The following is a 27,509-nucleotide window of genomic DNA, read 5'->3' as shown; positions in this document are numbered from 1 at the left end:
ATGAATGAACACCGCTCGACAATCACCAGGCAAGACTGTTCTCTTCCTGTTGGGGAGCACTTCAGCGGTCACGAGCATTCGGCCTCTGATATTCGGGTAAGCGTTCTCCAAGGCGGCCTTCGTGACACACAACGGCGCAGAGTCACTGAGCAGAAACTGATAGCCAAGTTCCGCACACACGAGGACGGCCTCAACCGTGATATTGGGTTCATGTTACACTATTTGTAACCTCACAGTTTGCCTGGACCTGCAGAGTTTCACTGGCTGTCTTGTCTGGAGACAATGCACATCTTTTTAGCCTGTCTTGATGCTCTCTCCACTCACATTGTTTGTTTCTTAAAGACTTGATTAGCTGTAAGTATTCGCATTCCAATCATTATTCATGTAAATTGAGTCTGTGTCTTTATATGCCCTGTTTGTGAACAGAATTCCCACTCACCTGAAGAAGGGGCTTGGAGCTCCGAAAGCTTGTGTGGCTTTTGCTACCAAATAAACCTGTTGGACTTTAACCTGATGTTGTTAAACCTCTTACTGTGTTTACCCCAGTCCAACGCCGGCATCCCCACATCATAGTTATTTTCAAGCCCGCATACACATTATCATCTTCTGTGTTTTAAAATTCTACAATCTTGTATTGAAGCGGTGCTTCACATATCATGACGGTACAGTTGCACCAGTGCCTCCAAGATTCTACTCCATAATTTTGCTGTGCAAAGAAGATTAATCGTGGAGGAAAGGTCATGATTTTACTATGCAGGTCATTCATTTTGGTAGATTGTACCAGGGCAGGACTTACTCAGTTAATGGTAGGACGTTGGGGAGAGTTACAGAACAAAGAGATCTAGGGGTACATGTTCATAGCTCCTTGAAAGTGGAGTCACAGGTAGACAGAGTGGTGAAGAAGGCAATCAGCATGCTTTGTTTCATTGGTCAGAACATTGAATACAGGAGTTGGGACGTCTTGTTGAAGTTGTACAAGACATTGGTAAGGCCACACTTGGAATACTCTGTACAGTTCTGGTCACCCTATTATAGAAAGGATATTATTATACTAGAAAGAGTGCAGAAGAGATTTACTAGGATGCTACCTGGACTTGATGGTTTAAGTTATAAGGAGAGGCTGGATAGACTGGGACTTTTTTCTCTGGAGTGTAGAATGCTGAGGGGTGATCTTATAGAGGTCTATAAAATAATGAGCAGCATAGATCAGCTAGATAGTCAATATCTTTTCCCAAAGGTAGGGGAGTCTAAAACTAGAGGGCATAAGTTTAAGGTGAGAGGGGAGAGATACAAAAGTGTCCAGAGGGGCAAATTTTTCACAGAGAGTGGTGAGTGTCTGGAACAAGCTGCCAGAGGTAGTAGTAGAAGCGGGCACAATTTTGTCTTTTAAAAAGCATTTAGACAGTTACATGGGTAAGATGGATATGGAGGGATATGGGCCAAATGCGGGCAATTGGGATTAGCTTAGGTGTTTTAAAAAAAAGAGCAGCATGGACCAGTTGGGCTGATGGGTCTGCTTCCATGCTGTAAACCTCTATGACTCTATGTGGACTAAATATGTAGATATGGATTGAGAAAATGTATCTGTAGAAACCCCAACCCAGCCAAGGTAACTGGTGTGCCGTCAGTTACTCATACGAGACATTCAGCTAAATTGCATTTAAGGATCTTGTGGCACGGTGGAAGTGGATTTTTGCAGCACTGTCCTTTGCACTGCCTTAACTAACTGGCTATAATATATTGTGTTTCTATTTATTCTATGTTATCAGAAAGTGACATAGAGCTCAAATACAGTTATAGAATCATGGAATCCTACAGTGCAGAAGAAGGCCATTCGGCCTATCGAGTCTGCACCAACTGCTATCCCACCCATGCCCTATCCCCATAACCCCATACATTTACCCTAGCTAGTGCCCCTGACACTAAGGGGTAATTTAGCATGGCCGATCCACCTAACCTGCACAATTTTGGACTGTGGGAGGAAACCCATGCACACACGGGAAGAATGTGCAAACTCCACACAGACAGTGACCCAAGCTGGGTCAACCAGCAAACAGTGCAACCAGTATATTCCCTGATTTTCTATCTTGAGTGAGTGATGTTGGTAACTTTTTCTAAGCTGCTTAGGTGCTAATGAAAGTGTTTTCCCTTTGCTGCTTGTGTTACTGTCTGTCTTGCCTAAGTTAGACCTCAGTTAGAAGTATAAGTGTGAGAAGCAATTTGGGATTCAAATTGCTCTCTACCTGAGATAACTTTATAACTACTGCTGTGACTAACCTCATCTATATTGGCAGGCTGGCAACTGAACACACATCTGTTGTCACTAACATCTATGTACCTGGGGAGAGAGGATGGAGTAGAGCTGCAAGGTGTGTTGTCCCAACGAGCGTCAAGCAGGAGTTTGCTGAAAAAGTCAAGACTTTGAGATTTGGCACCTGAAAATGTTCTGCCACTCGTCTTTCCTGCTTCCTTAAAGTTTTTGATCCTCTTGGTGCACTGTCTCCAGTTTGGAGGGACCACACCTCAGTTGCTGACTTCTTTGGCCTCTTCTATGCATGCTACTTGGTTTGAATCTGACCTCTTCCTCCCATCATTGTGAAATATCAGCTCACTGCTTTCCTCAGGTGCACACAGTAAGAGTTTTAACAACACCAGGTTAAAGTCCAACCGGTTTATTTGGTCGCAAATGCCATTAGCTTCCGGAGCGCTGCTCCTTCGTCAGATGGAGTGGATATCTGCAGCTACCAAATAAACCTGTTGGACCTTAACCTGGTGTTGTTAAAACTCTTACTGTGTTTACCCCAGTCCAACACCGGCATCTCCACATCATTCCTCAGGTGCCACAGTAGGCTCTACTAGGCAAGAGTGAGAGGCCTGAGGTGTGAGGCGGGGATGGTTGGGTTGGGCCTTTTTCCATATCTCCTTTCACTTCCTGATGTTGCTGCAGCCTGCGGGATCCATATCTCCGTAACCCCATGCATTTACCATGACCAATCCACCTAACTACACATCTTTGGACACTAAGGGGCAATTTTGCGTGGCCAATCCACCTAACCTGCACATCTGTATTGTGGGAGGAAACTGGAGACCCCAGAGGAAACTCGTACAGATACAGAATGTACGTGCAAATTCCAGACAGAGAGATACCCAAGGCTGGAATTGAACCTGGGTCCCTGGCGCTGTGACGCAGTGGTGCTAACCACTGTGCCACCATGCCGCCTGTGAGGGTAGAGAATTATTAAGACATTCAGTTTACGATATTGGGCTATTTGATTTTTAAAAAAGCTACAACATTGTTTGATTCCAGATAAGGAATTTATTTTGCTTGGTGTGAAACAAGGCGATATCTTGCCTTATCAATATCCCAAATATTTGCATTTTGCTATCCTTGTCCAGGCTCATACTTTTCATTGGACTAAGAAGAAAAAATAATAAGACTGCAGAAAGTAAAATATTTCAGCGACTTATCAAATCATTTATTGCTATGATTACAAACTGCTGGTAAAATTCAACCGGTTTGGCAGCATCGAGGGAGAGGGTCAAGTCATATTGGACTCGAAATGTTAGCTTTGTTTCTCTCTCCACAGATATTGCCAGACAGACCTGCTGAGTTTTTCCAGCATTTTCTGTTTTTATTTCAGAATTCTGTGTTTGGCTTTCACTTTTATGTTCCATAGGCGTGAATACTGAAAATGTGATTGAACATTTTAGAAAAAAGGGATAGAGGCTTCTGAACTTAAATGGGTGGAGTTGAGGCTCTCAAACAACCAAATAGTGCCACACTGAATTTTTAAATTGACATTGACGCTTCACCAAATTTAAATGTGAATATAAGCTTATTTTAAATTGAACACTGGGCCCAAAGTGTTACTTCTCTGTCAGGATTTCCCCCTACGTAGACTCTGCCTCATCTTCAATAATTTATTGCAACATAAGTTCTGTCTCTTCAGAATCTCTTGTTAGTATTGCCTGGTTGTAGCTCCAACATATATAAATCGCAACAGCACCTCATACTGGACAATAACATTACTTAACAAAAAAACTAATACGTTTTTCAGCAGAGTACTTTATTTTTCACAATGGATCCTGCAGACACAGAGAGAAATGGCAAAATACTAATTTCTCAAGAACTGTAACAGCAATCTAGATGTTGGAAATTTTAGTCAATCTTCAGTTTGACCTTTGGATGGTTTTACTATTCCGTTCATTAGAAATTGTGTATTCTGGCATAAAAATACAAGGACTTCCATTTGTGAAATGCAAGTGATTGACTGCAGAGGTTGTGACACACAATTATCTCTAATGGGCAACTATATCAATATTTTATGGTAATCCTGAGTATCTGTTTTGCAAATTGGGAGTTGAATCAAATGCAGGTTAGCAGTGCAGATTTGATTTTCCTCCCTTTCAGATGTGCAAGCTATGACTAACATTTCTCTCATTGGCAGGGAGAGAAGTTTGGACCTTTTGCTGGAGAAAAAAAAATGGCCAATGAACTGGATGAAAGCATGGATCCCAGGCTGATGTGGGAGGTAACAGCTCATAGCACTGTATTAAATCAGGTTTCTTAACCAGGAGAAAAGTTACATGCTGCCCATAAGACTTGAACATATATTGCTCCCTTCCCAAATGAAAGTTTTTTTTTGTTTTATCGTGTATTCCATTTTCCTCCAATATGGGACATTAATGTTTCCCATGTGAGATTATATATAAACAACACATCTGTTTCATTGATCCTGTGTGATGACATATCAGACATGTAATCTGTATGTCCCCACTTTCAAACCTCATTGAAATGATTGTAGAAAGTGGTAACACGGTCCACCTGGGATTGAGTGCTTTTCTAATGGGATAGTGTGTTTGCTGATTATTTGGTTCCCTCTTGTGAACTCTGTCTATCATCTTAGGTGGTCCTGGGGAAATAAAGATGTGGAAAGATTTGCCCTGGAGCACCTTTCAGGGTATGGGAAGGTGGGGAAAGAACACTTCTAATTGTGATATGAGTTGTACAGGCAATGGAAATAAAACTCTTCTGTGAACACATTTCTGTGCCAGACAGTTCCATATTAAATAAGTCGCAGCCGAATGAAATGAAAATATATTGAACAAGTTAGATATGTGCCGTGTACCATTTGGTCATATCAGTGTAGCAAAGACTTCTGGATTATTTCCACCTTCTCAACAAGTTTGTCATTTTTCTGAATACATCTCTTTTATTCCTGCAGAAAGTAATTTTGATGGATATTAAATAAAAACATTTTTCTTGAGTTACCACTTTGTTAAAAAGTGGAAATGTTTTAAGGCAAGGGCAGTTCGAGGGGATGATGTGTAGCAAAGAATTGTGAAGGGCATTATCAAATGTTACATCAATACTTTTCATGTCATGTTTTACAATAGTCCGTATTATTACCTGCTGGGATATTCTTTATTTGAAACTGAGCCAAAAACCAAACAATACAGCTCCCTGGAGATTGTCGATATAGCATATTGTGAGACTATTGCCCTAATTGAGGATTGCTGGAGATCCTTTCTTTCACTTGACTGTGTATTTACTTTTATTTTCAGTCAGGTTTTGTGTTGGGTTGTGTCATCACAAAGGAAACTAACTCCTTTCTGTAATTGTAATATGTTTCTGTGAAATCTGACCAGACTTTGCACGGAATAGTTTAAATCATTGAAAATCACTGCTTGTGTTTGCAATAAAAGTTTATTTTGTTAGTGTCACAAGTAGACTTACATTAACACTGCAATGAAGTTACTGTGAAAATCCCCTAGTTGCCACACTCCAGCGCCTGTATGGATATACTGAGGGAGAATTTACTACGGCCAATGCACCTAACCAGCATGTCTTTCGGACTGTGGGAGGAAATCCTGTCGCTCAGAATCATCTTCTGTAGGGCAATAAAGAACAAAGCAAAGCTCAGCACAGGAACAGGCCCTTTGGCCCTCCAAGCCTGTGCCGATCATGGTGCCCTAAGTAAACTTTAAAAAAAAAACCTTCGGATAAGTAATAAATTGCCAGTGACACTCATAATCCCAAGAATTAATGAATGAAAAAATTAACTAGATTTTGGGATTATATATGAATATTTTTCCATGGCAATTCATCAACTTGTGTCACTTTATAGGGAACACAGATCAGTTGGGGTGGTGGGGGTGTGAATTGCGATCCGGATCGCACCAACCCACCCGGTAGAATTCTCACTGTTTTTCCCACTTGCGATGACACTTCGTCACTTTTTGGGAGAATTCAGCCTGTCACCTTTCATTCAGTGTCGTTGGGTTCAAATCCTGAGACTCCCTTCTTAACAGCACTATGGGTGTATCTACACCACACGATCGGCAGTGGTTCAAGATCGCAGCTCATCAGCACTGTCTCAAGGGCGATAAATGCTCGCCGAGCCAGGGATGCCCACTTGCCAGGATGAAATGAAATAAAACTCTGGTTATGATAGATAGGAATGGAACCAGATGATGCAGTCCCACCTAGTTGCACAACATTGGAGAAGATGGGGGTGGGGTGGGGGTGCAATCTTATCCAGTACATTCTCTCTGGAATTCTACCGCTCCGCCCACCACGGAATCGGAGCAGGTGAGGGTCAGACAATGGAAATTTCCATTATCCTCGGGAGGCCTTTGCCAGGCTTGGATCGAGCAAGGCCGTAAAATCCCGCCCTCTAAATGCCGATTGAAAGTGAAGATGGGAGAGAGTCATGTCCATTTTTTGGTTGACCTCCCAGTTGCAATTGTACGACACTTGTATATTAAACAAAATGAGCCCAAATGTGATTTGTACTTGCAGGGGGAGTGGGCAGAGCCTATTCATGCCGAGAAGCCGGCTGCTGAACTCTCGGCGCAGTGCCATGATCTCTCCGTGCACTGCATACAGTGTGTACACAGTGCCCTGGGTGATCTGATGCTTTTTCTCCCCCCCCCCCCCCCCCCAATTCCGTACACCACTCTGGACCCTGGCCGATCGTCACTCACCCATCGGCATGGGCCTGCTCCTTCATGCCCCGCCCCCTTGGCACTGCATTGTCAGGCTGGCAGTGCCAGGGTACCAGGCTGGCGGCCAATAATTGGATCAGGGGACAGGGGTGGAGGAATAAGAGGCAGACCGAGGACTAGACTAGGGGTTGCAGAACTTGAGGAAGTTATAGTGATAGGAACAATGGATCGATTTTAAATTCAAGGGCCAGAATTTTAATTTTGAGGTGCTGAGGGACCAAGGGGATGATTCTCCCAAAAGTGCTGAATTGGCGGGACAACTGTTCTAAATCCCAACTGTTCTGACAATTCACCTGAATCTCCGCACTCTGTGCACTGAAGAGGTCCTAGTCATGAATCTCATTAAAAGCCCAGGGGGTCGGGGCCTATTCACGCGGAGTCTGATAGTTTTGGAAGTCTGTGCATGTGCAATGACCCCAAACTGTCAACCTCCCGTTTGCTGGCCAGCCCGGGACCCCCGCAATGCTGCCCTTCCAGCCCTCCCCATGGCCCAATCACAGCCCCCAACAGCAATTCCCAGGCCAGCCCCCCCCCCTCCCCCCCCCCCCCCTGCCCCAGAGCACCCTGATGTACAGCCCACCCACCCCCCCCCCCCCCCCCCAAGCAGTGGCAATTCTCCCCCCCCCCACCCCCCTCACCTCGGCAGGCCGCCCCAATCGCTGCCCTCCCTCCATCCCAGACCCTATCTGCAGAGTGGCAGCAGGAACCCCCACCCCCTCCGGTCGCCCCTAGGCCCCGGCCACAGTAGATCCCACCCCCTTGGCACTGCCTGATGCCCGATGGGCAGTGCCAAGGTGCCCCCTGGACATGGGTACTTTGCCCCTTGGGCAGTGTCGGGGGCACAGGCTGGCACTGCCAGGGTGCCCAGGCCCAGGGGGCACCATCCCCCGCCGTCTGACCCCTTGGGGGCCCCGATTACCCCCCGCCCTTCATTCCGGCAGGGTCTCCCGCTAGTTCCCCGAATGTGGGGAGCTCGTCTGAACCCTACCGGAATTAAGTACTCCTGGCAGGGTGGGAGATTCAAGGTCCCGATAATGAACACACATATGTGCAGAAAAGATTTAAATGACTTGCCTGCGTTCCCGCCGGTTTCCAACGTGGTCTGGCCGGCGACCGTTCGCCGGCTCTGGGAGATGCACATGCATTCCCGGCGCATGCACAAATCCCTGTTCAAGGCCGCAGACACACGTCTCCCACCGCAACCTACAGGAAAAGTTGCGGGTTGCAATGGGAGAATTGCGGCCCAAGTGTCAATGACCACTATCAATCAGGATGATGTTTAATATAGAATGCGATATGGGCAGCTGAGTTTTGAATGAGGTGGAGTTTATTGCAAATGGGAGGCTGAACATTGAATTCTCATTCATACCGCTGTCATTGCCAGATTCTATTCCTTCAGTGGCATGTGCACAGTGTTATACTATTGCAGTGCTGGAAATAGTTGGTCTTTACGATCGAGATAAAGTTGGAGGTTTAGCTGTGCTTCCAAAAGAATACTGGGGTTGCAAGTTGAATGGTTAAGCTGGAAAATTGCTTGGACAGTGGATGACAATATGGACTCAGGCTGAAGATGGTGGATTCTGTTTTTGCAATATGTAACTGGAAGAAATTAGGGCTCCAAAAATGAATGGGCTCTGTAATTCAGCATTGCATACAGTGGAGGATTGAGAGAGGAAGTGGAGAGGTAGAGCTGGAAATATCGATTTTTGCACAAAAAAGTGATGTGGCTTTGGATCAAGTTGCCAAGGGCAGCATGTGGATGCAGACAAGGCGATGATTAACCTTGCATGCTTCAAGCAATCCAGAAGTTTAAGTGTTTAGTTAAGTAGTTTACTAATATGAGGCATACAACAGCTCACAATCTTGTATATTGAGAATAAGGTATAGCGGCGGCAAGAGTTAGGAAAATTAAACTGTAAAGTACATTGCAAAATTATGAGAAAGATGTAGCACAGTGGTTGGCACTGCTGTCTCACAGCGCCAGGGACCTGGGTTTGATTCCGGTCTTGGCTTAACTGTCTTCGTGTATTTTGCATGTTCTCCCCGTGTCTGCATGGGTTTCCTCCGGCTGCTCCGGTTTCCTCTCCCAGCCCAAAGATGTGTAGGTTAGGTGGATTAACCATGGTAAATGCATGGGGTTACAGGGATAGGGCCGTGGGGGGTGGGGAGGGAGAAGCTGGGTAAGATGTTCTTTCTGAGATGTAGCCTAACCCCACAAATTCATTCCAGCTGTACTCATAATAAATTTCAGATAAAATTATAGAAAGTAGAGGTTTTGATTTGCTGCTTTTTAATTTTAAAATAATAGATCTTTTTCTTTTATTCTGGGGTTGGTTGACTGGCCCGATCCTGGACTCACTCAACATGTGCGAGTTTGAGTAGAGAACGCGAGGGAGTTGATTTGAGGAAATGTGAGGGACATATCTCTTACTCTTCTTTAATGTGGAAACTCCCCCTCAAGTGTTATTTATCTCCCTATCTTTGGTCATAAATGTTGAAACCAATTACTGTGCTGTCCTTATTGCTGTAGCTGGAACCAACCAGCTCAGAGCATGGTAGGGATCAGTTCTGAATGTATGCTTCATTATTGCCTCATTTGTTGTATTTAACTATTGAGCTACTTGGGAGTTCTTGGCTGCTTTATTTAAAAATTAAATTGCTCTTTGTGATTTACCTCAATGTAGTTGTTGTAAAAGTAGTGACTGTAATTTAACGTGAAAATGTGTTGTGATGCAGAATGTTGTGACATGGGTGGTCTGGTCTTCTGCAACACCTTTTTCCATGGTTCGGGAATTGTTTAGTCTTAAATTGTTAATTTGCAGGCTATGAGTGCCATCGGCAAGACCAGCATTTATTGTCCAACCCTTATTGCTCTTGGGAAGTTGGCACCTTAATGAAATGCTGCGGTCCGTGTGGTAGAGGTACTCACAATAATAGACAGAGAGTTCTAGGAATTTGACACGTGATGGTGAAGGAACAGTAATATATTAACATATTGGGATATTGTATATCTTGGTTATAGTTTGTTCCCACGTGGCAGTTGCCCTTATTTCTAGGTGGTAGAGTTTGCAGGTTTGAAGCTATTATTGAAGAAACTTTGGCAAGTTGCTGCAGTGCATCTTGTAAATGGTATGCACTGCAACTAGTTTGTGACAATGATGAAGGGAACAAATGTTTAATGGGGTCCCAAACAAGTAGACTACTTTATCCTAGATGGTGTCCGGCTTCTTGAACATTATTGGAACTGCATTCATCAAGGAAAATGGAGAGTATTCTATCACCGTGACTTGTGCCTGTGGCACAAGTCTTTGGGCAGTCAGGTGGTGAATCACCACAGATTAGTTGTCAGCCTCTCACCTACTGTTATAGCCACTTAGTTGGCTGGTCCAATTAAGCTTCTGGTCAATATTAATGGTGGAAGATGGTACGCCATTGAATGTCAAGAGGAATTGGTTAGACTCTCTTGTTGGAGATAGTTATTGTTTGCCTCTTATTTGCTTGAATTTATCAGCCTAAGTCTGGTCTTGCCACATGTAAGCATGGAGTACTTCTATATCTAGGGAATCGTGAATAGAACTGAACTCCGTGCAATCATGAGCAAACATCTGCAATTCTGTCCTTATGATGGAGGGTCATTGATGAAGCAGCTGAAGGTGGTTAGACCTCAGGTATGACCTTGAGCAATTCCTGCAGTGATGTCTGGGGCTGAGGTGATTGGCCTCCAACAGTCATGGCCATCTTCTTTCCCTAATTCCCATTGACTTTTTGAAATTTAATTTTGCCCATTGGGCGAATGCAATCTATCATTTTCCAAAAATGCTGTCGGTCCCACACTTAACATATCACAGGAGGTAAATTTTCAATTAATAATTCCTCTCATCTAGATATGAATCAAAATGGGCCTTGATAAATTGAGGAGGATTTACAGAAAGATGGTGAAGATAAATCCAGTATATAGGGCTTTTAAATTGTGAAACGATATTGACTGAGCAGAACTTGTTTTCAGTGGAGAAGAATAGATTGAAGAGTAATATGCCACAGGACAATAGAAGGCTAAGTAGAATATATAAAGTATATTTAACAGATTGGTCATGCTTTTTTTTTTACAACTAAAGCATAGAAATACACAACAGGAATAGAGAGCAGAATAATTTATTTCACGTAAACTCTCAGCAATTAATGTTAAAGCAGTTGGATAAATATTTTAAAAGAAATGTCATATAAATTTAGTTTTTATATTTGATGATTCCATTGTAGGGAGATTCATTAAAATACAGAATTAATGTTTTAATTTGTAGTTGGATTTAAGATTTTAAAAAATCTTATGTTATGGTTAAAATGTTGTCTCGTGCATGTTATTTGCGACTGTTCTAATTTGGAAAAGTGACTTTTAATCTGTAACACCGAATATGAATTGCTCACGCATTCAGCATTCAGCTTGTCAGCTGTTGGATCTTGAAAGAATTCATCCCCAAGTAAAGCTGTTTTCCTTATCAACAGCCTGGGTATGCCTGGTAATGTTTGCAGGAAACTGTGAAAAAAGGGCACTCGGTGAAAGGGATAAAGGCCAGATCATCCGAACTGCTACAAGTCTTTAAAAAAAAATGCAATGTATTTACTTCGGACAAATGGCTTAAAGGAAGGCAGCACTGGCAGGTTTACAGGGTTATCAAGCAGTATAGAGAGGGGGAGAAAAGAAAGAATGGGGTCATGATATTTGTTGCGGGATGAATGGCACAGTGGTGAGCACAGCTGCCTCACAGCGCCAGGGACCCGGATTCAATGCCCAGCCTGGGTCACTGTGCAGAGTCTGCACGTTCTCCCCATGTCTGCATGGGCTTCCTCCCGGTGCTCCGGTTTCATCCCACAGTCTGAAAGACGTACCGGTTAGGTGCTTTGGCCATGCTAGATTCTCCCTCAGTGTACCCAAACAGGCGCCGGAGTGTGGCGACTAGGGGATTTTCACAGTAACTTCATTGCAGGGTTAATGTAAGCCTATTTGTGACACTAATAAATAAACAAAACATGAACTGCTAGAAGGATCTTCAAATGAGACCATTTTGGTTGAACTAAGGAACAAAAATAGAGCCAGTAACAGGATTTTGACCACCCTAATATTAACTGCAATAAAATGAGTATAAAAGGTATAAAGTGCGCACAATTCTTAAAAGTTCTTCAGAATGCATTTTGTCAGTGTCCAGCAAGCCCAACAAGAGAAGAGACAGTTCTAGACTTAATTTTAGGGAATGAGTCTGGACAGATGGAAAAGGTGCTGTAGGGGAATGGTTTATAGTCGTGATCATAATTTAGTGCAATCATGGAAAAGGATAAAGATTGATCAGGAGTAAATGTTTTAATTTGTTGGATTGCTAATTTTAAAAGTTGAGATGTGATTTAACAAATATGGACTGGACCCAGCTACTTGAATGGAAATTAGAGTCCGAGCAGTGGGAGGTATTCAGAGGAAATTAAGGATTCGGAACAAATCTGTTCCTGTTTTTAAAAAAAAAGTGAGTCTACCAAATCTGCACCACACTAGATGTCAAAGAGCATACTGAGCAGGATCAGGAGAAAAATAATGGCTGGAGTTTTGAGTGGCACCCAGGAACAGCTGCCCGAGTTGGAAGCCCGAGCTAGAGCTTCTCGATTGCATTATTATCTCACACTAAATACGCAGGGCATGACCATTCTGGGGCTGGAGGGTGGGCATTTATATGGTGGATAGGGTGTCAGCTGACACCAGTAGATGTCCTGGCACTACCTTTAAAGAGCTGCTACCAGTGGAACGCAGCCAAAGCCTTTGATGATGAAATGTCATCGATCTGAAATGTTAAGTCTCTTTCTCTGCAGATGCTGCCTGACCTGCTGAGTGTTTCCAGCATTTTCTGTTTTTATTTCAGATTTCCAGAATCTGCAGTATTTACCTTTTGACCTAAAAGAGCAGAAGACTGTAACTCTATGAAAGGTTGAGATAATTGAGCTGGTATGTGGATTTTCCCCTCACACCAGTTCAGTATTATCCAATGAGAATGGTTACTTTTGCTAATTGTTAGATTTCCTTCATAAAAGGAAAGGACCAAAACATTCTGACACATGATATTGTGCAGTTGGACAGCAACGCAAATCAGAGGTTGCTTTGCCAGTACAGAATTTGAGTATTGCTGAAAGGGAGACATGTCACTAAAGTTTTTTTGTCTTCAAGTAATCGGGACAGATGGAAGAATGGCAACTTCAAAGGAAGCAACAATTTATATTGCATGAGAATAAGGTGCTGATTGTTTGGCCACTCAGTTCTGATTGGCTGAGGCATTGTCATGGCGAATGCACAAAGGAACTATTGTCCCCCACCATTGCGTTAGTACAGTCATAATTCTGCATATTGTAAACCGTGTGAAGAGACATATTATTTTATACTATTGCCAGTCATTGCCACTTATGGCCTATGTACCTGGCATCGCACCAGCCCTTGTGTGCAAAGTTCAGAACATGATGTCTAACATAAGATGTGATTTTTGCAATTGGGCAGCACATGAAGAACAATCCTGAGTATGCTAAGAATTATATTAACATCCAGTCCGACGAGTGTTGTAATTCACTTATGCTTGCTAGAAGCTACATATATACGTGCGCTGGGCCCTGTCTTCTGCAAGCAGAAACAACGTGTCCAGGCATTCTGCCTTTTTAAAATGAAACAAAAGCATAAGGGCAATCGGCCACCGTGGCAATGCCTCAACCAATCATTTGGCTGGTAAACCAGTCAGCATCCTCTTCTCATGCAGCATAAATTGTTGTTTTCTTTGCAGTTGGTATTCTTGTATCTGTCCTGTTGAGTGCAAGACAAAAAGATTCAATGGCATGTCTCTCTCCCAGCAAAACACAAATTGAAAGGATGAACAATAAAAAACTTGCAATGGAAAAATATCATTTTGGGACTGATCTCTGGAAGGAGGGAGCCATTTTTCATAGAATCTAAGAAAAAAAACACCTTTAATACATAAATTCTTGGTAAGTTTGATTTATCTGACCATGCCAGGATTAATGACTCTGAATAAACTTCAGAAGGTCCAATTTATCATTTGGATAATGAGCAGTTCTGCAAATTTGGGGAATTCTGGGATACTAACAAAACTGAGGGCATTCTGGAACATTGAAAAAGGTAGTTGCCTCATAAATTTGACCTATGACGTGCAACAGTCTGTGGCTAAGTTCGTAAAAATTCTGTCTGTTATAATTGTCTCCAGCTATTCCATGGCTATGCTACCCAACGTACAAAAGCAAATGATTAGAATATTCTGAAGATGCAGTAATTGAATATATGGCTAGAGGCTAAATGAAGAATTGAAGATCAAGCTGTGTTGTTTATGGACAAGCTTTTAATTCCATTCTAATTATGGATGATGTGTACTGATACAGGCTCGATAATTGTAGGATTTGACAGAGGTCAATATTTAAAGTCACGGAAACTGAAGCCTTTTAACTTGACTCTCATTTTGCAAGCAGGGTTTGTGCAATATCTGTATATTTGGCTATGCTTTTCTTCACTCATGGATAGTACAAGTCACATCTATTTTTTTAAAGAAGAAAGCTTTGTTCATTGAACCTTACTTGTACAGTGTGGTCGGATGGCAAGATTTGATATGGGTTAAGGGGAGAGAAAAAAAAATCTCCAAACTGTTTCAAATCATTTTGTCATTACTGCAGCAGACTGTTCTCCTGAACTTTTCTCTGACATTTGCAGGTCCGTGGGAGTAAGGGAGAAGTGCTGTATATTCTGGATGCCAGTAATCCGCGGCATTCAAACTGGTTGCGCTTCGTCCATCAAGCCCCGACACAAGAACAGAAAAATCTGGCTGCGATTCAGGTGTGTGTAGCGATATCACAGAGGCTTTCAGACATGGCGAGTGGTTCAGCAGTTGTGTCTCACTTCCAGCGCATGCCATAGAGCCACCTTGTGTTGGCGTAGTGCCCACTCCCTACTTTGTAGGTTCGCATTAATGTTCACAAATTAGCTTTTAGTTCCGATAATTAGTTGGTATGTACATCTGGGAACTGTAGTAATTATATTCTTCTGAAATATTAAGGTTTCAATAACAATATAATACTGTATTTAAGCTGTGGTGTGGTGTAGTCAATACTCTCATGCTTTTAGTCCTAATTTAAAATTCCATATCAGCTGCTTTCTGCCAATGTCAAACAAGATGGGAAATAAAGGCAGAACAACATTGTACTGGACAACACCATTAACTATCAATAATCCCTGTTGAAGTAATGATTATATAATTTTTATGTTGATGCCAACTGAATTATTTTATCCAGAATAACAGCCTGCTTTTAACATACCTATGTGATTAGTTTCCTCTCTGCACATTCTCAGCCATGTGGGGGTAAAATAAACCCTAGTGCAGCATAGCATACTGTCGAATGGTGCAAACAGCTTTTAAATGTTCAAAGCTTAAGCCAAGGTCAAGCTTCTGCAAAACTGGCAGGGATTTGGTTCACTTCTCTCCAGGCTGCCAAAGGTCATTCATGTATTCCCTTCATTGACTTGAGATTTGACACGCCACTCTTTCTCCTGCGCCGATAGGATTACTTTCTCCCCCTTATCTGGACCACCAAAGATGAATTGCTTATACTTTTACTTCAAAAGAGAAATTGAATGCATATTCTGCCATTAAATCCTTTAAAGTCAATTAACTAAGCCCAACTATATTTCTGTCTAGTCTTTTGCTGCTGCGAGTATAGAAAATGCTGTATGTATTTGTCATTAGCTATTGGGGATTTAATGTCTCAAAAATGAACATAGCAATGATGCATATTCAGAGTGGGAGAAATTGAGTTCTGTGAATGGATGGGATGGTATATTCCATTCTGTATGTGTGGGGTATACGTTTACCTTCAGATTGTCTGCCACCATGTCTTTGTTCTGTCATGTGTTTAGTTGGGAATATTCAAATGGTCATATATAAGCTTGCAATGGAATAACATGGGCCATGTAATGCGTTGATGGTATCAATGTAAGTTTGTAAGTAGACCTTCCCAATGTGTTGCAGCTTATCTTTATGCTCAAGGAACAACATTCCGCAAGGAGACATGATTATGCTTACTGATGTGCAGATAATAAGACCAGAAGATATAGGAGCAGAATTAGGCGATTCGGCCCATCGAGTCTGCTCCGCCATACGATCATGGCTGATATGTTTCTGAACCCCATTCTCTCGCCCTTTCCCCACAACCTTTGATCCCCTTAGCAATCAGAGCTTATCTATCTCTGTCTTAAATGCACTCAATGACTTGGCCTCCACAGCCCTCTGTGGCAATGAATTTCACAGATTCACCACCCTCTGGCTGAAGAAATTCCTCCTCATCTCAGTTCTAAAGGGTTGTACCTTTACTCTGAGGCTGTCATACTATTGGAAACATCTTCTTCACGTCCACTGTCTTTGAGTCTAATGTATCTGATTACATTTGCTGCAGCAAAAACTGAAGGTAAAATTGTAATTCATTTGGGGAATATTTTTTGTACTTTTTTTGTGACCAAGGGGTTAAGTTGCTATCAGAAACCACATAAATTTATGAGTCCAATTCTTCATGTGCGTACACGAATCTACTTGGCCCCTTACCAACCTGACGCATTGATGGCCTTTGCTACCTTCAATAAGAAAAGCCTTCCATGCAAGCCAGAGTAATGAAATATTAAAGATTAATGGCACAAGAGCTATTTAGTTTGAAGTTAAAGACTGCCTTTATAAAAATATATTTTTACTGAAAGATTAAAGATAGTCTCAGTCAGCACTTAACAAAAGAGCATATTTGGACTATCTCCACTCCACAGATGAGTGAAAAATTGGATGGAAAAAAAGCAGAGGCCTGTTTGGATAAGCAGCTTAATAAATTAACATTTTGGAGAGCAATTCAAAGATGACAGCTTGCATTTACATTATGGTGTTCAGAAATCAATTATTTATTTCAAAGCAATGAAAATAACTTGCAAAATTTCAAGGAGAAATCCCTTTAAGATTACAACAGATGAGCTGATGACAGCACTTGCTGGTCAGTTCGACACACCAATTTATTTTTTTTCCAAGGCCACAATTCAGTTTTGACCTCTGAAGGTCCTGCTGCAATTGCTGCCAGAGGAATGCTGGAGATTTATTGCAGAGGAACTATTAAAGGGGATACATTTCTACATCCTCCACCTTTTACTTTTTTATGAGGAAATCATTAGACTCCCAAGATCATCAATCCTAGTTGTGTAAGACTGATGTTGAATCTATCTCTCCTCGCGTGCATGTTGTGCTGCTATGCTGAGTACTTTGTTGTGATGACAAATTCATGTTAGTAAGTCCATAAAGTAATATGAATCAGAAATTTAAGCTACAGATGGAAGTGTTTCATTTAAAGGTGCTTAAACTGATGGGGGATTATGATACTATTTTTCACTTCATTCAGGATGAAGAGGTTGAAATTATTTCACTTTGGGTATTAAACCAGTGGTTCTTTTTTCTCTGCCTACGCAGTTACGCTTAAGGATGTACATTGCCTGTGTTTGCATTTTCTAAACAAGACTTTCTTTCAGTGTTTTGTCTCTCATGCTCCCTTGAAGGTAGTGACTTGTGATGGTGTGGATGGTCACAGCTACCAGACCCTCTCCCATACTTGGTGCTCATTATTAATGCCAAAGCCTTGACAATGTGTTGGCAGAACGTGATGTGGGGGAACACCACAGCCAAACCGTTCAAGATATTACCTGATGTTTGCTTGTGAATTTTTCAGCAGGGGTTACTGGACGATGGCCAGGAGTTGGAACTCTGACCGATTTTTATTTTTCCCTTTTATTACCTTGGGTTGTCAAGGGCATGTGTAGCCCCTAGACTGACCGAGATTAACTCATTCAGCCAAGAGTAGGAATTGAAATTGGAACTTTCCTTGCATTTATAATTCAGTACGACACCATTTGAGGCTTTTTTTCAAATAGAGCTATCAGGACAACTGTCGACTTTCTCGAAACATGGTCCATTAGCATTTGTGATCATTTCAAAAAATACTTTTTTAAAAAACCATTTTGTCATGAATTCGCTTTATTGTCCTTTTTATTTATTTTCTCACAGAGACTTGTAAAATCATTTCTATTTTGGATGATATGGAGTGTTGCTCAGCTGAGTAGCTGATTAGTCAATGAGACCCTGTTGAGGCTTGTATATGTGCGAGAGGGGGCTCATATGAGCTTATCTGATTGATATTCCTCTTGGCCTCCGTTTGGTACCTCTGTGAATATCAAAAACTCACTTTCACTTGTTGTTCCAGTGTCCTGCGCGTAGCGTGTTGGTGTTCAATTTTCAGCAACATCTCTCTTCCTTGTTTTTAGTCAGAAGCACTTTTCTAGTATTTGCTGCTTACTAAGTAGAGGCAAGATGATGCAGAAAAAAGTTGGTGAATATATAATGAGAAGAAAAGTTGGTATTTTAAATAATTTTAAAATACTTAATACATTTATTATGATAAGCAGAAGGTTGTTAATACTAATTGCTGTATTTATATATTGCGATGCAGTGATTGTTCCAATGATCTGGTTGTTTCAGGAAAATTTGACGAGCCTTTTATCTCTTGCACATGCATTTGCCATCAACTCCTGGCCTCAGAAGCAGGGAGGAATTTTTGCCTTTATTGTATAATGTCCCCGTGGAGATATCTGCATTCTACAACTGTCAGCACAGTTCCTGCTGTCATAATAATGAATAAAAACTGAAGCAACGCTCCAACTCTTTTGGGGTGTTTTCGAAAGAGCACAATCTCCTCCTTACAGGAGTCCACCTGTAAACTATTGCAGCCAGCAAACCTCTGATAACAATGCCAGTGGATGATCTGAGGACTCTCGCTTGGGCAGCACGGTTGTTAGCATGGCTACCTCACAGCATCAGAGACTCGGGTTCGATTCCCAGCTTGGGTCACTGTCTGTGTGGAGTCTGCACATTCTCCCCGTGTCTGTGTGGATTTTCTCCGGGTGCTCAGGTTTCCTCCCCCAGTCTGAAAGTCGTGTTGGTCAAGTGCATTGACCATGCTAAATTCTCCCTCAGTGTACCCCAACAGGCGTCGGAATGTGGTGACTAGGGGATTTTTACAGTAACTTCATTGCAATGTTAATGTAAGCCTTCCTTACGCTAATAAATAATCTTTAAACTTTATGGAGAACAAGCAGCCTTTTGCATGTTGGAACAGTCATATTAGTCTAATGCTTGGGTTGAGTGGCAAAAAGATACTACGTATTTTTGCTGGTGTAGATTGGTGCCTATGATGTGCTTGTGAAAGTTGAAAGAGAAGAGTTCTGAGGAGTTGAGACCAGGGAGGAGTGTGTGGAGATTTGGTTAGAGAAGGGGGACACAGCCCTTAAAACAGGAGTGTTCAGTCAGTGACAATAACTAGCTACAGAAGCTAGCACAGAAAATATAAATGGAACAGATGTAAATAGGCTCGTCATTCTGGCAGTGGATTTGAAAGGTCCGTTACCAGGAAAAGGATTACATTCCATACTAACCTGTTTCTTTCTTTCTTGTTTTGTTGGGCATCAAAAGGAATAAATTGTGAGGGAGCAACAGGGACTGCACTGAGATCACAGAAAAAGGCCTAGTCACCAAATAAAAGATTTGGTGATTTGCTAGATTTTTCTCTTGGTAGTCTTTGAAAATTTATCATTGACAGCAGCAGTGGTAAAGCCATGTTCTGTTTTCTTCTTGTCAAGGAAATATGACATTACTTGCAGATACTTACAAAATATTTGTGAAGAAATTATTGCAACAATACTTCTTTAAATCCTCCTTTCTGTTCCATATCCCTCGCACCAATCCACATCATGTTCCTTTCACTTCTCTCATATATCAGCCCATCCCATCCTCCGTTCCACCCCTTCTTCATGTCGTCCCAGCCGGTCTCCAATACCACCTTCCCCCTACACCCCAGGTGTCTTAGCAGCAACACTGTTGTTAACAGCCCTATAGTGGAGGACAAGGAACAGCGAGAGCCTGGGGCAATAAGAGAGCTAGGGGAACAGTCAAGGCTGTAACTGAGACTGGGAGTGGTAGAGGCTGAGATCAGTAAACTGGATTGAGGGCCAGTAACCCTGGCCAGAGAACAGGAAGAGCTGGAGCCTAGGAATTAAAGCCAGGGAACAGTGAGAGTTAGTGACCAGTGTGTATGGTTTGGCCCACCAAATTGAACCGCCGATTGATCAGAAAAGGTGGACAGGCAGAAACTGTATTCCCCGCATGGATTATAAATAAGCATATGGTTAGCTGAATGCACCATCTTTTTGTTAGCTGACTTGCTACGTTGAATAGGTATGAAATTATTTATTTTGATTTTCATAAAGCAGGGTCTCGGTTGGCCATTTCTCAGCCATGTTGTCTTTTGTGCAGCAGAATGGATTATTATTTGGGGGGCGGGAGTGGGGAGTTAAGGTTGTGTTTCTAACGATGGGATATAATATAAATAAAAGCTGGGGAGTTCGCTGGGAGCAAAGAAATTATTAAAATAATCGAAGGACATTTTTCAGTTTTAAGGGAAAGCCAAGAGGCTCTTTTTATTTTGTGCTCTGCCTCTAATCCCTCTACCTTCAACCAGCCATTAATATTCAAATAAAGGATGTTAAAACGCGAGTGACAGAAAGCACATTGATGTTGGTGTGATGCCAAAAGTTTCATTTCTTAAAGAATCGGCAGCAAGTATATTTAGTCCATTATTTTTGCAATGCTTATGACCTGAAGTTGATTGATTCCCATAAAATGCACTTCAAATTATTTATTTTAAGAATGTATTTATTTCAAAAGTAAGTATATCGCAGCTACAAGTAGAATATGAGCAAAGTATCAAAAAATGTTGTTGATTGCTTATTTTACCTGAATGTAAAACGGAGTAGTGTGTTTTAAAAGTTATTTTAATTGGTTGTGGTTGCAACATAGAGCTCATTCATCTTGGTGTTGGGACAAGAAACAGTTCACAAGCAGCTCTGAGTTAGATGGTGAGGTGGCCAGCTGTTATTTTAGTGTTGCTGCCTGATGTGGAGTTATTCAAGTTTGTTTGGCTGCCCTGTCATGTCTTCAAAATGTTGATGCATGAAAACTTTCAGCCTCACATCAGCCTTTTTAGAAATATTTCTGCTCCAGCTCAGTGATCTCAACAAACTGTTATGATCTCCGAAGAGACTGACAACTTTTAAAATTCCTCAAACAACCAACATAAATAACCGAAGGGCAAGATATTGTGTTCAGATATTTACTGTAACAAACAAATTTAAATCAACATAAATCAAGCTATACTTAGCAGGCAACTAATACCTCGAATAAAAGAAAAGACAAAGCGTATTAACAACACAATCGAGATATGTTTTACAACCCCTTTGGCTGTGCACCACACTGATGACAGATGTGTAGCCTAACAAGAAAAACTCTGGGTTACTTTTGGCTCCCTAGCAGGTTCACCTCTCCCTGCTGTGCTAGGTCACAACTTCCAGTGTCCTTCGAAAGTTGTTTCACTCAGCCTGAGACTTTCGGATCTGACTTTCACCAGCAAGGCCCATCTTGGTGACTCCTTGTTCCCTAAATCTCCGAAATTCCTGTCTGTTCACTTCCCTTTCTTTTGAACAGGAAGCAAGCTCTTACAAGTGGCCTGCTTGTCCATAGCTGTAGTACTTTGTTCCTCCACACAGCAGTAATTGCTTTCTCTTTCTTTCTCTCATTCTGTCGCTGTCTCATAGTTGTCCTTTCTGTGAGCTACTGTGTGATGATATACAAACTATCAATTGATTTCAATACGTTTTGTAGCAGTTTCAACGTCATGGCAAACAGACCATGGAGGCATTTCTATGAGCTGGGATGTTTCTAAAATTCACAATTTTACTTTGTCAAATGGGACATGTCAAAACATAAACATCTTATAAGGTCCAGCATTTATTTGTAACATAACCACTCAATAGTCAATCCTGAGATTTGTTTATATGTTGTTCACTTGAATGGTTAATTAAATTTTTGCTTTTGAGGAAAAGGTATGGAGTGTGAATCGATCATGTGAAACATGAAACTTTTGGGCCATTTGAAAATTGTGCAAAGTTTAAACAGACCATAGTTTTGCTCTTCAAAGGTTCTTAACTTGAAGGCAAGTTAAGAACCTTTGCTCTTCAAAGGTTCTTAACTTGTGGCAATTAAAAAATTATGGAGGAGATACAAACACTCTTGAAGGGGGATAAGGTTTATTTAAGTGTTATGATCTGAAGTTCTTTCAATCTCCAGTCCTTTAAAATTGGAAAATAGAATGATGTTGTAGCAGTTTAAATGTGCTGCTAGAATACGTTGATAGACAGACCATCTAGTGCAGGAACCCTTGTTTCTGCAGTTTTAATAGATTTCATTGTTCACATTTTCCATAGGCTGTAATTACAGCTGAGCCCATTGTGAATGCTTGGCTGAGTTTCAAAAGGTCCAAAACCTCTTATCTCGAGTGGCATCCAGTTCGCATTCAACAGATAGTTTTAAGAGGCCGTTGAAGAATTAGCAGTTTTTGATGTGGTTACTGACCAGTGGTTTGGTTTTATAATAGATTGATCATTTGAGATTTAGATATTTTGAATTAGAACTTGTCATAAATAAAGAAAAAATGCATTTAAAAAGTGTTTTTTTAATCACTGTAGGATATTTTAAAGTGCTGTACAGTCAATAAAATATCTTTGAACGTTAGTTGTTAAATAGGGAAATGTTGTAGCTAATTTGCAAACTCTCGTAGTCGTATAAACAGCAATGGCCGAAGTGAACAGTAATTTTGTTCTAATGTTGTCAGTTGACAAGGACTTTGGAAAACTCCCCTGCTTTTCACATAATGAAATGGGATCTATTATGTCCACCATCACATTCCTTCAATAGTACTGCACTGGAGAATCCACCAAGACTGTGGGCTCAAGTCTCTTGAGTGGGCCTTGAATCCACAAATCTCGGACTGAGAGGTGAGAGTACCACTACTGAGGCAAGGAAATGTTAAAATAATCGTACGTGTAAAATACGCAAGGAGTAATAAAAGCACATTTTTTGGTGCAAAATTGCTTTTCGATTAATGTGATCTCAATGGGTGATTCTGAGAGATGTCTTCATGCCATTGCCATTCTGCCTCAGGCAGAGATGCCAAGCAGTGCTAAAGTCAGTGCAGCACTCAACAGTCCTTTGTGCAATGACTAGACTGGTATAACAAGCGGGGGGAAAAAAATGCCCTCACCAATGATTTGACTGAATAATTCCTAGCTGCCATGGGTGAACTTATTCACGACATACTGGAGAGAAACTCCTTTTCACCCCTATTCACCTCATTTTTTATAATGTCACTGTGTGAATGCTGAATGAAAGAGACTTGGAAGTGGAAAAGATAGAGTGGTCTAAGAAAGCTTTGGAACATCTCACCGACCTCCTCTCTACAGGAATAGGGACTCTAATCTGACATGTCCAGCACACAGTTTGGGATAAATAATTTTATTAAACAAATACTGTACACATATATTTGAGAAGGTTTCCAATTCTCCTTCAAATGTCTCAAATTCACAAGTTAAATGATGCTCTCTTATAGTTTAACTAAGGTAATGCAGAAGACCAGGAGAGTGCAGAAATGGATGTGCAAGTTCCCTTCAACTATGTATTTATTTGGAAGGGTGTTTTTCTGCCCAGGCTTTCCTCCAGTGTTACGGAGTTGGAGATGTTCAGTTTGTGTCCAAACAGTGTTTCGTAGAAGCATTGGGTGAGTTGGAGGGGTCTTGAAGGTCTCTATGGATGGGGAGGTCCAAGTTGCTGCTGATAAGAGTCAATTCTGTACCTGTTGCTTAATTCCATTGAAGGGAAGAGGGGGACGATCCGAGAGGATGGGTAGCCACCAGTGACGGATTTAGAGTTAGTGAGGCCCTGTGCATTGCTTCATTTTAAGCACACCCCCCTCCTCTGGAACCCAACCAAGGAAAAGAACATTCTCTCTTAATTTCCCCTGCTTTTAATTTTTCTACTTCATCCTCCCCCTACATTATAAATAATAGAAAGCACATAAAAATAAAGTGAGGTGCCTTGATTGTTTTTGTAGTCTAACCTTTTTCACAGACTACTGACAATTGCTGAGGGTCTCGGCAGACCACTTACTACCATCGACAAATGTTTATTTTTCTTTACAATGGTCAGGGAATAATTTGCAAAAGTAACAGTAGACTGCCTTACTGGTTTCAGAAAAAAATCAACCAAATTCTAATTTCTGTTATCCCATTTTTCTTCCTCAGAAAACGGGACTCATGAAGACCTCTGACTTGCTTCTTCCATCCTTCAACCTCATTCTTTTCTCCAATTTTACATGTGACCTAAGTTTATCCTTTTATTTACAAGAAATATTCTGTCACGTTGAATGAAACAGATTTTGGCCATAATACAATGACTTCAGGGTAGGCTTCTTCCCTTATTTTGACAAAGTTATCAATATTTTGTAGCTCCATTGTCATTTCAGAATCCACTTGTTCAACTTTTACAGTTGTTGTTTTGTCCCCACAACTCTAAGTGATCAGACAACTCTGATGTTTCCTCACCCATGCTTCTTGATTGATGTCCACTATTTAATACTTCAAGGTTTTTAAAATAAGATGAAAAACTGTCTTTTTGCTCATCTTGCCTTGCCTTCATTTTTTGTGTTTTTGACTGCCAGACTTGTAGGCCTGAATTTTACGTTCCAACATTGTTTACATTCTGCCTCGCCACGATTGGTGGAATGAATTCTTGTAGTGTGATTCCATCTCTAGTGCATCCATCTTGTAGCTGGTCAGGTCATGCAGATTGGCCACCTCCCATTCTTCTGTGCTTTGCCGCACCATGGCTTAATTTCTCCTTTAAAGGGATGAATAGAATTCTTCATTAGCATTCCCTCTCTCCACACACCCTTGAACATCATGAAGAATGTTCACCCAACTCAAGTTCTCCATACAGTTCCATGCCATCTCTGTACTCACCCTTGCTGACCACAGAAGATCATTGACCAAGTGTGAAATTAAGGCCATATGGTTGCTTCGTTATTGCTTTAAAAAGAAAACTGACCTTGATTTAAGGCAGATTAAAACTGTCTGCAAGTACAGAGGAATATCCATGGTTGGGTCTGGGTGGGTTGTGGGCCACCTTATTAGATTTAACACAATTAATCCCCGGGTTTTAATCATAGAAATCATAGAAACCCTACAGTGCAGAAGGAGGCCATTCGGCCCAATCGAGTCTGCACCGACCACAATCCCACCCAGGCTCTAAAGAAACAGGATTTTGAACCATTGCGTATTCGAGATAAACCATGGTCTTTGTTGCAAAGAGCAGGGGAGGTGTGTTTGTTCAATTGGATAATTGGTCAAACAGACAGACTGTGATTGGCAAATGACAATTTCCCGCAGTTGCTATTATTGCCAGGACAGCAGAAAAATTGCGAAGCGAAATTCTTTGCTCGACTACTTCAGAAAACCATGTCTGGAGCACCGATTACAGAATAAGTTCACAGAATGCAGAAAGCCTGGATTGCTTTGTGACTTGCAACACTTATTACATTCAGTCATTTGTTAGATTTGTCCTGCATTTTGGGGGCCCCGTGCCACCACATGGTTTCTTTTATAGTAAATCCGCCACTGTTAACTGGAGTTGATCTCAGAGTTTCAGAAATTATCCTCATTAGTGAGTGAAGTTTGTGTCACCGAGCTTGGTATGGCCACTTGCGGCCCAGACAGTGCTCAGCTGTTGAGAAGACTAGAACTACGGCGGAAGTACAAAGGACTGTAGTTTTTGTATCCCAGCAGGTGGCTAAATACTGCCTTCTTGTGGCTCACCCTGTCAAGCAGATTGTTGAACTCTTGAATTTGTAACTAGTATCATTGAAATGATGACCAAACGTCCTTTATGGGCCTCCCAGTCAGTGGAGCAAAACTTTAAAAAAAAAAGTAGTTCTCATTGAAGAACGGTCATTGAAATTACAGAGTGCATCTGAATACTGAAAGGAGATAAACACATTTTGGGTGTTATCAGCATTAAAATACAAGTCACTGAAGTTCAGAGACTTCACTGGCTGCCAAAAGTGTAAAATAATTTTGTTGCCTGAGTGTGTGGTCTGGATAGCTGGGTCTAAGTTTATATACACAATGAGGTCATCAGGATGTAATGGAACCTCCGTCTATTGTGACAAAACTGTGCTTGACGACCAGTCAGAATTTTTCTGCTACTTCTGTTGGTTTTATTGAATTCTTGAAAGATACATTCTAGATTTTCCCTCCTTTTCCTCTCTTTCCAGGATTCCCCTGGGGAGGGACATTTCATCTAATAGGACAAACTGCTCCAGAAAGCTACTTGGACTGTTCTTGTACTGAATGAATGATTGCCATGCAATCACTTCTGGTGTGCCCCAAATTTCTATCCATGGAGGTGTGTTTTTATGATATAAAAGCTGGGAAAATTCAGCAGATCTGTAGAGAGAGTGTGTTTGGAATCCATATGACACTTTTTCAGATATACATATCAAGAATTCAGGATGTGGATCATGTTGTTCCAGAAATGTTATTGATAAGCAAGGTACCAATTTTCATAGATTTATTGAGCAACCCAGCTTTAATACTTCCACAAATTCATGACTTTGGTAAGGTTCCCCAGCTTCCTGTTTGATATGCATGCCAAGGATGAGATGGGCAATTCTATAGAAAAATGCAAACAATCGATTTGGTCCTTACTAGAAACTTTGCACCTTGCCTCCCCATCCCGGCTGAGCTGGATGGTGTAAAATATTCTGCTTGATCTTGAATTAAGCTTCAAACCTCACCACTTACTCTATTGTGAAACTACTTACTTCAGCTTTGGCTGTTTTGACCACCCTTACCTCAAATATTGAAACAACCTTCTGCATCTTGCACCATCTCCAGGCTATAACAGCGTCTTCTATAACAGTGTCCTTGTCGGATTCCCTGGCTCTACGTTACAAGCAATCTAACTCGTTCAACTCACTGAATATGTACAATGGTTCATTCTGCACAGAATCCAGATCACCCCCATTCCCATTGGTTTCCATCTCTCCCCCCTCCCCCCCCCAAACTCCGGAACATTGATTTTAGCATTCTGGTCCATGACAGTAAATCTCTCCATTATCTTTTTCTGTGCAACCTTCTCCAGTTCTACAACCAACCTCAATTCTTCCAAAGTCGCTTGTTGTGCGTCTCTCCCTGTCTCTAGCCCATTGATGACAGAACCTTCAGTCACCATCCTTTTATGTTGCCACATCTTTTTGGAGGAAGTCAAAAAATTCCATTGGTTGGAGGATACTACAAGATGGCAGGAGTGTGGTCGTGAAGGGATTTGGAAGCGAGGATGAGGTCAATTTGAGGCATTGCTTAAATGTGAGCCAGTGTATATCAGCAAGCACAGGGGTGAGTGAATTGGACTTGCTGCGAGTTCGAGCACAGGCAGCAGAGTTTTGGAGGATCTCAAGTT

The 27,509-nt window shown here is 41.6% G+C and overlaps 1 protein-coding gene across 2 annotated transcripts in view; it reads left to right on the top strand.

Moving 5' to 3' along the window:
• Nucleotides 1-27,509, top strand: part of prdm5 (PR domain containing 5) — a 301,678-nt gene that overhangs the window by 7,303 nt on the left and 266,866 nt on the right. For both annotated transcript variants that reach the window (XM_078214035.1, XM_078213941.1), the window contains exons 2-3: nucleotides 4,449-4,532; nucleotides 14,747-14,869. In XM_078214035.1, the coding sequence (XP_078070161.1) occupies nucleotides 4,449-4,532; nucleotides 14,747-14,869 (207 nt within the window). The remainder of the gene's footprint in view (nucleotides 1-4,448; nucleotides 4,533-14,746; nucleotides 14,870-27,509) is intronic.

The sequence above is a fragment of the Mustelus asterias genome, chromosome 1 (assembly GCF_964213995.1).
Source record: "Mustelus asterias chromosome 1, sMusAst1.hap1.1, whole genome shotgun sequence".
Taxonomy (NCBI): domain Eukaryota; kingdom Metazoa; phylum Chordata; class Chondrichthyes; order Carcharhiniformes; family Triakidae; genus Mustelus; species Mustelus asterias.
The sequence above is the reverse complement of the archived record's forward strand: the minus strand, read 5'-3'. Positions and strand labels throughout refer to the sequence as shown.